General features: G+C 38.3%; 1 protein-coding gene across 3 annotated transcripts in view; it reads left to right on the top strand.

Annotated features, from left to right (window-relative positions):
* The window catches only part of LOC106090840 (uncharacterized), a 177,292-nt gene that overhangs the window by 43,082 nt on the left and 118,715 nt on the right, over nucleotides 1-15,495 (top strand). Inside the window, exon 1 of one of the 3 annotated variants that reach the window (XM_059369541.1) lies at nucleotides 11,039-11,307. The exons of the other annotated variants lie outside the window; for them this stretch is intronic. Within the exon in view, the coding sequence (XP_059225524.1) occupies nucleotides 11,179-11,307 (129 nt within the window). The 5' untranslated portion in view covers nucleotides 11,039-11,178. Of the gene's footprint in view, nucleotides 1-11,038; nucleotides 11,308-15,495 lie in introns of those variants that run through there. 3 annotated transcript variants of the gene reach the window in all.

Raw genomic sequence — 15,495 nt, 5'->3', positions numbered from 1 at the left:
AGTATGAATCTGATATCCACTTTCGGGGGGCAAAGGCTATTACAATTCACCACCAAAACCAAGAGAATGAAGTAGATATAACATCCACACTTTATTGGGCGGACCCTCCCCTTAACCTGTTTTCAAAAGCGCCAGATCTCGGAGATGAGTGGGGCGATTTATGCGAAATTTAGTTTGTCTATAATAACTTAAAAACAGAAATTTATTATCCTTATTTAGGGTGGGATATCCAGGGGGCCGTTCTACCTCAAAAGCCCGGCAAATGGAAAATAAACCTATTATGACAATATTGAGTTCAAATGAAACGTATTGGAGACTAGAGCACGAATCTGATATATGGTGGTCAAAAATACTACCATACCGGACACATTTACCGACCATAACAACATAAGGCGCAATGAAAGGTATTTGGGAGTAGAGCAACAATATTATATCCACATTGGGGGAAATATCTGAAAGGCCGTACCAGGCGCAGCGGAGTGGACCCTGTCCAGATAGTATTTTATAAATTTTGGGTTATGACAAATTTGTATGAAATTAGCATTTAAACGCGTAACAATATTCCTTATAATTGTGTTCAAAATATGCTGTATTTGAGTTCAGATATCCCAACTTATAGAAAAGTTCAATTTCATTTTATTACACTCCCATATATCTAAAATAAGGAAATGTGGATACTAAACGGAACAAAAAAAAATGTAAGGGCCAATTTTACCCATTTACTTAAACTTTCTTTCATTTGGGATTCACTTTTTTTTTAAGTGTATGCACGCAAAAAAATAAAACGTTTGGCAAATTTAAGGACAAGCAAAATACTTTTATCATGAAGTTTTGCTTTTATTGTATCCTTGTGGCGTTACGCTTGAACGTATCAAACGTTAGCCATAAACGTAGTATTACTGAAGGTTACTAACTTTGTTTATTGTATTTGTCCAGCAGCTTCGTCTACGGTAAAAAGGCCTTCCTTTTGATGTAAAGCCAAAAACTCTTTAATTGCAAAAGTGCTGTCTCTTCTACTAGAGAGTAAGGGTGATTATATAGACCAGTGGTTGGCAAAAATACCCACTTTATTGCGCATTACGTATACAAGAAAATAATCCCAAGCAGGCCAGCAAATAATTACAATTGTGTGCCCGTAACTGGTATAGAGACATTCTCACACACAACATTTTTTTCTTTTTTGTTTTGGCTGAGCAAAGAGCAGTCAGCTACACTCCAATGGCTGCAAGGTACAAGAAAACACAATAAAAATTTCTAAGGCAGATACGTTGTTCGGTAACATTTACGCGATAAAGAAATATCCATCACAATGTGCGAAAACAAAAACAACCATTTTTAGCTTATTTATAGCATAATGAATACAGCAGATTATAGAACAAAACCGTAATGAAGTTGTGCAAAAATGAAATGCTTTTATTTTTTATATAATTGTGTATCATAACATCGAAATAAATAAATAAATCCAAATATACTCTGAAAGAATTTAAATTACCAAATGAGATCCGTTAAAATTTGAGTTTGAACATTACATTAAATTGATCTTTGCATCCTTTTCAATATGCACAATTCATTTTAACGTTTGACGTTAAATTAATTTATAAATAAAGAAAAAGTAGTTGATATATAACGTGTTTTATATATCGCGAATGAAATTGAAATTGTCCGGATAAAAAAAATCTTAATATTTATTACAAACCATTATCGTAAACAAAGTCCAACGTTTCAGAAAAGAAGTTGACGTGGCGAAAATTTCATTTTAACAAACGAATTATTTTTTTGGGTGTAGTACTGCACTTTTAATTGATCTTGGCATCCTTTTCAATGTGCACAATCTTTTTTTTAAATTAAGAAGAATATACATAAGCATGCATTAAATTAATATATACATGAAGAAAAAATAGTTGAAACCCCGAATAACATGTTCCATATATCAAGAACGAAAGGAATTTCCCCAAAGCTATTGTCACAAATTCTTGCAAGTATTCATAGCAAAAACACATGAACTTTTATCGCAAACAACGTCCAACGTTTTTCAGAAAAGAAGTTTTCTTGTCGAAAATTTCTTTTACATAAAACGAATTAGTTTTTTGCGTGTGGACTCACCATTGCGGGTGGGATTGGTCTTCCCAGAGTACTTGAAAACGGGGAGCTCTTTTACTTTTTCAGCATTTTAGCAGTGTTATGCTCATCGGGGGATCTCTGTAGTAGGAGAGGCACAAGGGAATAATTATTGGTCCGGTAAACGAGTATTTGTTTGCGGCTATCGAGAAAGAGTTTTTGCTATACAACAAAAGAAAGGTACTTCTTTACTTCTACTAAAGGGTTTACAATAAAAAAGTGTAATCTAAAGGGTTTACAATAAAAAAGTAAAATGCTATGTTTATGGCTAACATTGGTTTAAGAGATTGTTATGTAATTAGTTTAGGTTAGGTTGAAAAGAGGGTGCAGATATTAGTCCGCCCCATGTCACTATGGACATACATCTAAGCCAGTAATCGGCTTGTTGTGCGCTCTAAAAACTATAAAGTAGCCTCTAAAAAAAATTTTAAGTTAGGAATTCCGTGCTACTTACAAAATGCTTAATATTTTTCAATACCACTCCCATAAGTTGGTTCATGTCTGATATTGTGTCTCCACCTAAGTGCCGGTATCTGTTAGACGCGAAAGCCGGGCAATGACAAAGAAAATGCTCCAACGTCTCATCATCTTCCCCGCATGCCCTACACATGCTATCACTTGCCGCACCGATTTTATATAAGTAAGCTCGTAGTCCTATGTGTCCCGTTATGATACCAATAGCTATACTGACCTCCTTTTTGCTTCCTTTCAGTAATAGCCTTGTCTTTTCATAATCTGGATTCCCACATAGGAATTTCGCTGTCTACCGACCGTTTCGCTGTTCCACAATGTTGCATGCGCATTCGTCGCCCACTCCCTTAACTCGGACTGCGCCGACACGAAAGGTTTCGGGTGAACCAAGTTTATTGACGGCAGTCCTCTGGCTTTCACCGCCAAATCGTCTGCCCTTTCATTTCCCCTTACTTGGTTCTGGCCCGGAACCCTTACTCCGTTATGGCCCGACCATCCTCAGAGAAGGCGTTAATCTCCTTATTGCACTGCATGACTGTTCGGGACCTTACTTTCCTGGTTGTTATTGCCCTTATGGCAATATTACTGTCGGTAAAGATGTTTACACTCGACGTCCTCGCGTTAGCACCACACTACTTCAGGCATACCGTTATCGCCAGGATCTCCGCCTGCAGGACCGTATAATGGTCAGACAGTCGAAAATAGATCTCAGTCCCTGGGTTCTCAATGTAAACCCACAGGTCCCCTCTCTGTCCTTTAGCTTTGATCCATCCGTTTAACATGATCTTACTAGGGTTCCGTCAATCCAAGACTGTGCCGATGGCAGCAGTGCCTCGCACTCGACTTCAAGGTTCATCTCAGGTATCCGATTCGGAAACCTCTTCCCTTCCTTCCAGGTTTCCTATTGTTGCCTCGATTATGCCGCGTTGACATGAGTTGCTCCAATCCTCAATCCATTCTCCCATCACCTTAAGTCTCATAGCCGCAGTGGCTGCCTTACATTTAATCTGTAGGTTAATGGGTCAGATATCTAGAATAGTCAACATCGTCTGCGTTGCAGACTTGTTCAAATCCCTCATCAGTCAGCATCCGTAATAGGTCATTTATGGTGGCCACCTATGGGAGCCCCCCTTTCCGGGCTTGGGTACAAACACCACCCTTGCCTCCTGCTAGGCTTTCGGAGTATATGCAAGTCCTAGGCACGCTGTGAAAATTGCCTGTCTCTTTCTGTAGTAACGCCGGAAATATTCCATCAGGTCCGGGTGATTTAAATGGTTTGAAGCTCCTCAAGGATCCCTTCACCGTAATTATAAACCTTCGACCAGCATCATTATTCCAAGATTCCGGTGTCTCCGTGAGTCCCGTAGTATCCTGTGGATAATGGGGTTTCATCAAAAGCCTCAACATGTCCTTCGTTGTCTCTGCTCTCACTCCCATGTCGACTACTAAGTTTCAGTTTGGACATGGGTTTTTGAGAGAAACTTTTTTATCTTTTCGGTGTCATTAACGCTATCGACCTGTTCGCAGAAAAGCTTCCATGAGGCACGTTTTGCCGCTCTGGTAATCTTATTGTAATACACATCCCAATAAACTTCCGCTTTCTTACGACGTACTCTGTTAAAATGTCTGCGGACCTCTTTCCCAATATTGAGAAACTCCCCGGTCCTCCAGGGTTTTTCTTGGGCTGATTTTTTTCCCGAAGAGGACAACTATCTTCGAAGGACCCCACCAGTGCAGTCATAATCCTGTTGACATTTTCGTCAATGTCTTCTATGCTTGGACAATCTAAATTATCTTGCCCAAGTCTTCTTCTGAGTAGCCTTCCGAATTTTGTCCAGTTGGTTTTCAACTTATCCCGGAGCTTATCGGATTCGGCGCTGGCCGTGCTATTCTAAACCTAATGTTGCGATATCCGAACATATCGTCACATCTAATACCTCGCTAAGGTAGCGGTGTTACCAATATTAAGTGTTATTAGATCGTTATTATTCAAGAACTCTGCCAGGGCTGTTTTCTTTCCTCACCAGCCGTTGCAGCCCCGACGTACCTCAATCATTGGTCCTCCAGTAAATGAGCATCTGGGAGTAGGTAATGACTTCATCGTCTGTTCACTATTCTTAGACTGCATTGACTACCGTCACTGCACAGCCTGAAGTCATCGTATTAGGTTCTTTGCCTAGTCTAGTCTTGCGACTCTTTATAAAGTCGGTAATGGTCGGGTCCACGTTCGTTAAGCTGAATTGGGTTTTCATTCCCTGTACTGCCTAATGTTTCAATACTAGGATCTTTGCCTATCTTAGCCTTCCAAATCTTAAGTAAATGGGCTTTTTGGGAGAAGGTGATGGTATCATCATCGGCTCCCTGTTCGTTGGGTTGGATTGAGACTCCTGTCGCTGTGCTGCCTAATGTTTCAATATTAGGATCTTTACCTATCCCAGTATTCCGAATCTTTAAGTCGGAGATGTTCCGTCGTCGTTCCTGTTTGTTAGGCTATGTTAGGGCTCTCGCCACTGCAGTGCCTGATATTTTAGTATTAGGATCAATGCTTCTCCTAGTCTTTCCAATATTGAGAGATGTCGTGATTGTCTCGTTGTCAGCGCCCTGTTTGTTGGGCGGTGTTGAGTCACCTGCCACTGTTCGATCGGATGTCGCAGAATGAAAATATCTGCCTATCCTAGTCTTCCCAATCTTGAAAAAGACAGCTTTGCTCCTGTAGTGCGCCATGCCTTTAGTCTTAGCCAAACTTGTCACGGAGACTTAATCAATGCCAATCACAAAGAGAGTTCCTTCTCCTCCCTGTGGAAGACCTCCCACTTTTCTGCGACCATATCTTGGTTTTGCTTGCTCAAGAATTCCAACATGTGTTCCGGGGGATATCCATCTTTCTCACCAGGTCGAGCTTTGCGTCCTCCCAGGGAGCGTGAATACCTCTGTTTGACGGTATCAATACATTCCGCCGACGCAAAGCGCAGCGTAAAGATGTCCCCTCTAAACTCGCAGCTCATCATTTGTTTGGGTGGACCCTCTACAGAGTTCCACACATGTTCAAAAATCCGATCGTTAACCAGATCCTCCACTTGGGACCGATGATCTGGTGGAATCCTACCGGATGCACAGCCAATATTGAAGGCTGCATAAGTCAGCTTATCTCTGTTGTGTACTGTGGCGTAAGAGAGAGAGAGCGCTTTCCCGGTCTGCTTGTGAGCTTAGCAAAGCCATCGCTCACTTCTGCCGTCAACCCGATGCCCTCATCTCTCGATACGGCTGCGATGACTGTTTCATTGACACAGTCGCTGTCTGAATCCTAGTCAGAAACACCACATTTACTTAAAGGTTGGGGACGAACTGTGCATCCCTCTGGTTTATCCGCCTCTTCCTCATTAATTAGGCACCACACCTATAGTAAGGGAGGACAACACGCTACGGTCCGACGCCACCACCGCAAAAAAACTTTAAATTTTTTTTCGTAATAGGTAGTACCTATTCCCAGTTACGGATATGTATATATTCTTTTTTGGAGGAACGAAATAAAAACACGTCCGCTCCACTCACGTCCGTATATATGTATATTTATATTAGACTGTTAGGAGATGTGTATCTACAGACTTAAGAATAAAAGAAAATAAATAAAAGGAGTATTGATATGCAACTCAAAAATTTTAAAGCAAATGACACAAAAATTATTTCGGTTTCTAGAGTAATAACCTATTTTTTATGACTTCTCCACATCTATGGTGTATGGAGTCTCAAATATATATTGGAATCTCTTTATAGGGTGTTTTTGTTATCTATGTAAGCAGATTTGGTGTCAGGCATGATAATTGTGTTCCATAGTTCTTCCGCATTCAGTATTGGTGTCGCTGTATCCTAATTTCCAATTTCTACCCACATATGCTCTATGGGATTGAGGTGCTCAGGAAACTGAGCAGGTCACCACTCAACCTGAACCCCATTGCCGAATCTTTCCCCCCCCCCCCCCCCCACCATGGAAAGCATTTGTCAAGTTCTTTGAATGACTTTTTCAAATATATATGAGCTATATCAAGTTATTGACCGATATGGACCATAGTTGTCATGCCATAGAAGTCATTTAAAGATATCACCTCCAAAATTTCATGCAAATCGAGTAATATTTGCGGCTTCAAGAGGCTCAGAAAGTCGAATTTGGAGATCGGTTACATGGTAGCTATGTCAGGTTACGATTTATTCATACCAAAACGAAATATGCAAAATTTCAGCCAATTTCAGACTTCAAATGTGATGTCGATCAAGAATATATATACTTTATGGGAGAATTATTCGTCTAATAATTTGAGGTGTTACAAACGGAATGACGAAATTAGCATACTTAAAAACAGTACTTCACACATACAGCCACATTTTCATTTTGGGCATCTTTGCATTATGTGTCAAATTTTTGTCCGATGTGGCTGACATTTTGCATGTGGTGTTCTGTTAAGACTTCCAAAAACTGTGCTTAGTACGATTTAAATTGGACTATAAATCCATATAAACCGATCTCCCGATTTTTAATTGATTAAACTGAAATTGAGCATGTGGTGTTATGTTATGACTTTCAACAACTGTGCCAAATATGGTCCAAATCAGTCTATAACCTGATATAGTCTCTCGATTCTCCTTGTTCGGTTCCTGGAAGCTTTACTGTTTGCTGGTTTGACAGAAGTGTGATATGTAAAATAAAATTATGCCCTTCAACTAAATTTATTTTGTACAAATTTTTAACAGAATCCATGGTGGTGGGTTGCCAGGATTCGGTCCGGACGAACCTAGCACGCTTTTACTTGTTTTTATATACACGTATCTACATATATGTTCGATGAAATAAAAGTATGGTTTAATCGAAAAAGTTGCATTTTTATGCTGGTTTTGAACGTTCTTGAGCGATTTGCTAATAAGTTACTTTCCAACAATGGTTTGCGAATATCTTTTTTGAAGACGCAGTAGGGTTTGCCTTGCTATATCACGTTTGAGCCCGAGTGTTTCAGATTTTTTTTTATGTGATGAGGTATTTGCAATGATTAGATCAAAGCACTACTATTTCCTTAATTTCTCCCTACATTTTTCGTATTTTTTAGTTTTCGTAGTTTTGAGGTAATTTTCGCCTTTCCTTGGAACAGTGCTTGCTTTGGCCTACTTTCACAGACATTTTTGTAAAAAGTTAATTTATGTGACTTTTCTATACTATAGAGATTTAATTGTTTTTGTTTATAATTTTTTTTTTTACAAATCATTCATACCCCAATTTTTTGAACAAGGCCATGGAATGACCAAACGAGATAACTATCGATCATTCAAAATATAATAATTATATTGAACTCATATTTGTTATTTTACTTCTGACATACCCTGCTAAGTATCCATAGAATATCACTTTTTCAAAATATGAGGAGGCCGCACTTCTATTATTTTGAACACAGTTGTACATTTATTCATTCGATTTCGAGCATAAGGTTATGTGATCATTCATTCATTGACTAGCTGAAAATTTGGCGGAATCAAATGTCTGAATAACATAGTTCCAAGAAACCAAACTTCTTGCTTACCTAACTACTACCAGTAGATAGCACCTGTACCTTGATCTTCTAAATTGATTGGTGCACTAAAGAAATGAACTTCCTCTACTTCTTGGCGTTGACGTTTAAAACAAATGTACAAAGTTATAATACCGACTACTGCTGTTGTGAATGGTTAAATAGTACTATGCCAAATATAGATAATAAGTTTGAAGGAATCCTTTTCAGCTTGATTAAGAAGAATGTTTGTAGGGACATGTAGTATATTTGTGTTTGGATGATTGCATGGTGTCCTCGTCCCGTAAATAAGGTGCACGTGTGTACAACATACATATATACGTGGATGTTGGCAAACTGGGTCAAATGTAAACTAACAGCATTTTAGCAGAACATTTTATTGTACATTCAATAACATGGGCTATGTATTGCATGCAAGTATTAAGTAAACGTTAAATCTGGAGCTGGACCATTTCAGTTCCGTTTTATCTTTCGGTCATGAGGGCAGTGCACTTTGTGAGTTTTCTTCGAGTGGCGCACAGAACGAGCAACGTTTTAAGGCTTTAGATGCATTTTACAAAGAAAACAAAATTAATTCCTTCGTTTCGATTCTACAAAGTGTATCATGGCAAAACAATATAATATTTAAAAAAAAAAAATAAAACATCTGAAAAGTGATTGATGCTCCGAATATTAGTGAACGTTGCGGGTGCATATGCAAGAAAATATGTACCTTTCCCAACTAATCGTGAAAGGCACTAACAAACGAAAGTGAAGAGAAAACAAACAATAACAAAATCCTTACAGCAGTACAACACGCCCAATCGGACACAGCTTCCATCGTTTCGCAAGAATTGCAAATTTTCAACCATGGATTGCATGCATTGCAGTGACAACCAAATTATGTCGCTAAATCTTTGAAACATTCAAATATGTAGAGTAGCTGCATTAAATGCACAAAGCATATTCCACAATTGTCATACATACATATGTCTATGTACAAATTGAAACATCTTGCCATCAACTCAAGGAAAATTCGTGATACTAATTACAAATACCCCAATAATCAATTCGTACGATACAATTTGTCTCTTTACTGCCTACAAATTAAGATACGATGAAAGCGTTTTTGGTTGTATGCACTCAGGAAGGATAGTGTTTTGCAAAGTTTTGCACTTAGTCATATTTAATTACAAAACGAACGACATTACCTCCGCCCATCCAGCTGCAAGGCTTTTCTATCGTTCGGTCCTTAAGCTGATACCTCCGTTGACACTGGCATACATATTTCGGTGCAGGATGCCGTGGTTCCTCATACAAGTCCAATATTTAGCGCAAAACCGACCAGAAACCCCGTAATCTAGCAAGAATCGACCCCACGCCCAGTATGTGTTGCATATGGATGATGGAGCATCGCGGAAAGTAATTCTTTTAACCGAGAACCGAAATATTAAAACTGCAATTGCATGGTCAAGGGAAATCCCAAATACATGCATACCGTATTTGAATTAGGCACTACTAATCAAGCTTCACATCAACATAAGAAATAACTTAAATATTCATTAGTGAAAGCACTTAAAAAAAAACAACCTATATTTTGTGTTATTTGTTTTGCTCTATAGCTTGTTTTCTGATTTTTTTTTGGCATTTGTCTGTACGCTATGCAGTGAGAGAATAAACATGCATAGACTTACAGAGGCTCACATGCACACAAATGCATATGTGGGTTTTACAGAGATACATTACAAGATTGTGTGTGTGTGTGTTGGACACACACACTCACAAATGTATATGTATGTATGCGTGTATATATTTATATAGAGATATATATTAATACATTGTAGTACGCTTGCGATGACTTCGTGCCCCAATTACTGTATTCGTATGTAGGCCAACGAAAATACGTACAAATTCTTATGTACCAACGACCACTTCGTATCCACAGTATGGATATTCGACATTTGGTTCTATGTCGATAAGGACATATGTATATCGAAATATACAAATTTTGAAATCTATATTTCGTTCTTTTTAAATAAATGTACATATTCCATCAAAATGTTCAAAGACGAACTTTAAATGCAAATACCACATAAGAAAGAAATATTATGCTTGCAGTGAGTCACATACTGACTGTTGGGTTATGCGTATGCGCTTCGCCACACATGATGCGAAAACAAAAATGTTTGCACCACACTCATACCCGTTTTGCTGCATCGTGCACTTGTAGTAACAGAGCCATCAACAGTCACTTTACAGACTTTCGGCAGAGTGGCTCGGTTGAGTGCTAAACTATGGCCACAATACCAAATGAGAGAGTGAATTTTTATTATTTACACGTAGTACAATAACAACAAAAAGAAATTTTGTTGCACTGAGGTGCTCAGCAGTAGCACCAGTAAAATGCTACGCTGTGCTTTAACTCATTTTTTTTACCTCTACTAATGTTAATGCTTTCTTCACAATTGATTTTATTCAGCTGGATGGATGTTATATTAACCTAAACAATGTCAACTACAAGTACAAATGAACAACATACTCAAAATTTTGAAGAGCTATAACTCCAGGCTCGGTTTCAGATTAACTCTTAACTCAGCATCAAAAGAACTTAATTAATGCATTTATGACTGTATATATGGACTTTGTTTACGTCTCAGCAAACACCTTAACAAACTACTGTACAGCGGAGTGACTGCCTAGGCCACCGCCCTACATGACAATTTGAAAATTATTGTGCCGTTGGTAGTCTGCGTTCTCTTGATCGGGTTTCTGAAAAGTCTACTAATATATTTTGATACAAACTTATATACTCGTTTGTTATTGCGTGTATTTGCTATTGTACAAATTTCAAAAGAATGTTTTTTATGTGCACTAAAATAATAAAGCAGAATGGCGAGCACGTCGAACCCAGACAATTTTAATGTCAATAAAAGAGTGAGAAGTCCACGATGCAAACGAAGTCAGCTGCTTAATATCGCAGGAGAGTACACAGGAGTATCTTATTAAGCGAATCTTAAAGTACAATCATTGAAGCACCGTGGAGAGTAAGAGTGAAGCTATGTGGTCCAATGCTTTATGCACTTTGGGCGTTACAAAACCTATATGCAACTGCCTTAGCAGACAAGTTGCAGCTGCTGCGGCGGTAGCAGCGGCTTCTCAGGGCGCTGCCATCACAACGGGGCCTACAGCGTCCAACCCATCACCAACGGTAATTGCGATTTCAGTTTAATAGTTGCATTACTTACTATTATGATTTACGATGTTTTACCGCAATTTTATGTTGAAATTTATTTTTCAAAACCATTGTCTGAGCACACTCACTATGGTATCCAAGAATAGTGTGCTAACGGGAATACAACGATTAACAATGATTTTAACTGAAATATTCCGATCAAAAGCTGCGCTCAAACATTTTTTCGTATCGGCCAGTCAAGTGAAATGAGAGTAATAGAAAAAATAAGATATCTAATTGAGGATGTTTTCCAAACGTGAGTGTTCCAATGTGGCAAAATTTTTTCGGAATTGGTTTGTGTGACAGCTGTCGCTTAATTCATAGTGGGATGTCGGAGAGCTTCAATTCAATCGGAAATTTTAAACTAATGGCTGGTACGTTTTTCACCGTTGAAAACCCATAAAAATCAATATCTGTTTGTTTGTGTGTTCCTTATAGACTCAAAAACGGCTAAACCAATTTCCATGAAATTTTCATTGATGGTGCATAATGATGCCGTGGTGAAAATAGGGTACTAGATTTTTTGTTATCCGGAAGGGAGCGGACCCTCCCTCTTGCCCTAATTTTCAGTAACGCCAGACCTCGGTGATGGGTGGTGCGATTTAAGCAACATTTTGTGTGCTCTCTTATAGTACCTTAAAAAAAAATTTGGTATCCAAATTTCAGATAGGGGGGCCGCCCCACCCTAAAACCTACCAACTATATATTTAGACCATTCATGACAATATGGGACTCAAATGAAAGGTATTTAGGATAAGAAAACGTATCTGATACCCAAATGTCGGAGCAAGAGTTAGGGGGACCACCTCAAACCCCAAAACACCTCTAAATCGGACCCCTAAACCGACCATGGCAATATGAAACTCAAATGAAAGGTATTTGCAAGTAGAATACGAATTTGATATCCAAATGTGGGACCAAGTTTCTGGGGGTCCACCCCTTCCACAGAATACCCCTTCCACAGGACTTATTTACTGACCATGGCAATATGGGGCTTAAATAAAAGGTATTTGAGTGTAGAATATGAATCTCATATTCAAATGTGGGGCCAAGGGTTTGGGTGGCCGCCCCTCCCACAAAGAGGAAAAATTTACGACCATAGATTGCTATGTCGCTCAAATGAAAGGTATTTGCGAGTGAAGCAGGAATCTGATATCAATATTTGGTAAAAAGTGTCCATGGGGCCACCCCACCCCCATAACATCTCCCATGTAGGACGTATTTGCTGACCATTCCAACATGGAGCTGTAATAAGAGGTATTTTAGCGTACAACACGAATCCTACAACAAGTCCAACCGGTCATGTTTGCCGACGAAATATGAGGCTCAAATGAAAGGTATTTGGGAGTAGACCTCGAATCTGATATCAATGTTTGGGACAAACTGCCTAGAGGAAGTCACACCCCCCATAACAACTCCCAAATGGGAAGTATTTGCTCACCATGACAATTTGGGTGTTAAAGGTAGTGGAGCACGATATAGATAGTTTTTAGGGCCCATACCCCAATCCCGACATATTTGCTGACCTTTGCAATTAAATGAAAGGAATTTGAGATTAGAAAACGAATTTAATATCAAATTTTGAGGCCAATGCCAATATGGGGTTCAAATAAATGATATTTGAGAGTAGAGAACGATGCTGATATATTTTTAGGGCTAAGTGTTTGGGGGACCACCCCACTCTCCAAAACACCCCAGAATCGGCTCAAATGAAATGTATTGGGGAGAAGAATTTGCTGATTTCATTATGTAGGATATTCCCTCATTACTTGTGATAAAAATTTAAAAAAATTGTTATTTTATCATTGTTATTTGTGTAGTGTTTGAAAAAAGTAAAAGCGAAGTACCAGCCTTAAGAAGAGAAGAAAGAGAAGACTAATTCCGCCAAAAAACAGAACATTGCGAATCCTCCCTTTGAAAATTATCAAACAAAATGTCAGTTACTGTGTTTTTGCTCTAAAACCCGAATTTTATTCCTTTTTTTTAAACCATCGTTTATTATAGAGCTAAAACTTGTACTCATTGGTATGTAAAAAGAATGCCCTTGTTCCTTAATGGAATTTTCATGGGCAAATTTGCATTTTGCACAGTCTGATTTGGCAAAATGTTTAACATCCTTGGGAAATATTAAAAATTTCCCTTAAAATGAGGTATGCATATTGTCGGTGGCCTTTGAGAAACGGACTTGTATGCTTCTATTTCTATAAAGTCGGAGGTAATACAAATATTTTCACGATTCTTCTTTTCTATAATATCCTAACACATGTGGCCAATAATATTTGACCTAGTGCTTCGTTTTAACCATGAAACCAAAATTATATTAAAATGAAATTTTTTTTGTATTTTGGAGGCCGTGACCTCATTGATATACGCTACACCATTACTCTTATATAGGGTATTATAAAGTGATGCATTTGTTTGTGACACCCATAAGTTAGAGAGTTTGATTCATTCTTTATTAAACGGATCGGCTCAGTATCATTTCGTGATTCGATTTTTAGTCTAGAGATGAAGCCTATTGAAAAATCGGTTCAGATTTGGAAATAGCTCCCTTATATATGTTCGTCTGATTGGACCAATATTTTAATAATGTTGTTATTTGTTAACCGATTTTCACGAAATTAAGCACCAATGAGTCTGTTATAACTCTCGATATTGCTGTTAAATTGTATAAAAATCGGTTCAGATTAAAACAATTTTTGGACCCTTTGTCAGCGTATTTCTTAACAGAATTGTGAACATTCCATAGTTAAGTGTCCAAATGTAGACTTAAAGAGGTCTACCGCTTTGCTATCGCTGGCTAGAACAGACGTCTCAGTTATTGTGTCCGTCAAGACAGGTCACTGTTCGATCGGAAAACATGCTGACAGACTGAAACTAATGATTTTTGCAGAACATCTGTTGTGTGTGTGTCCCGCACTAGCAGTCAGAAGGAGTTCAACTTAAGGTTCTCATTTCTTTGAGAACTTGTCTGATTTAGCGGATGTGAACATTCGCTCTGCCTCTTAAACCTAACCTAACCGATCCTCACTAAATTTACCACTAAAGTTCCTCTTAGGACTCTTCAGATCACTAATGAATTTCATAGAAATCGGTTCAAATTTAGATAAAGCATTAGACCGTCCCATGCTATTAAGGAGATTTTTTTGATACTCTCCACCATAGGATGGGGGGTACACTAATTTCGTCGTTTCGTTTGTAACACCTCGAAATATGCATCCAAGACCCCATAAAGTATATATATTCTTGATCGTCATGTCATTTTAAGTCGATCTAGCCATGTCCGTCTCTTTGTCGAAAGCACGATAACTTTCGAAGAGTAAAGCTAGGCGTTAGATATTTTACACAAATATATCTTATAACTGTAGGTCGGATTGTAAATGGGCCAAATCGATCCATGTTTTGATATAGCTGCCATATAAAGCGATCTTGGATTTTGATTGCTTGAGCATCTAGAGGGCGCAATTCTTATCTGATTTGACTGACAATTTGCACGTAGTGTTTTGGTATTACTTACAACAACTGTGCTAAGTATGGCTCAAATCGGTTCATAACCTGATATAGCTGCCATTGGCTGAATTTTGACATAAAGTGTTTTGCCACGACTTACAATAAATGTGCTAACTATGGTCTTAATCGGTTAATTACCTCATATAGCTGCCATATAAACCGATCTTGGATATTGACTTCTTGAGCCACTAGAGGGCGCGATTCTCATCCGATTTGACTAAAATTTTGTATTAAGTGTTTTGTTATGACTTCCAACAACTGTGCTAAGTATGGCAATTCTTATCCGATTTGTCTGGAATTTTGTACAACGACTTCTCCTATGACTTTTAATATATTGGGTTGCCCAAAAAGTAATTGCGGATTTTTCATATAGTCGGCGTTGACAAATTTTTTCACAGCTTGTGACTCTGTAATTGCATTCTTTTTTCTGTCAGTTATCAGCTGTTACTTTTAGCTTGCTTTAGAAAAAAGTGTAAGAAAATTATATTTGATTAAAGTTCATTCTAAGCTTTATTAAAAATGCATTTACTTTCTTTTAAGAAATCCGCAATTACTTTTTGGGCAACCCAATACATGTCCAATATGGTCCTTATCGATCTATAGCCTGATCCAGCTCCTATATAAACTGATCTC

The sequence above is a fragment of the Stomoxys calcitrans genome, chromosome 5 (assembly GCF_963082655.1).
Source record: "Stomoxys calcitrans chromosome 5, idStoCalc2.1, whole genome shotgun sequence".
In the NCBI taxonomy this organism is placed as follows: Eukaryota; Metazoa; Arthropoda; class Insecta; order Diptera; family Muscidae; genus Stomoxys; species Stomoxys calcitrans.
This window is presented reverse-complemented; position numbering and strand designations above follow the sequence as displayed.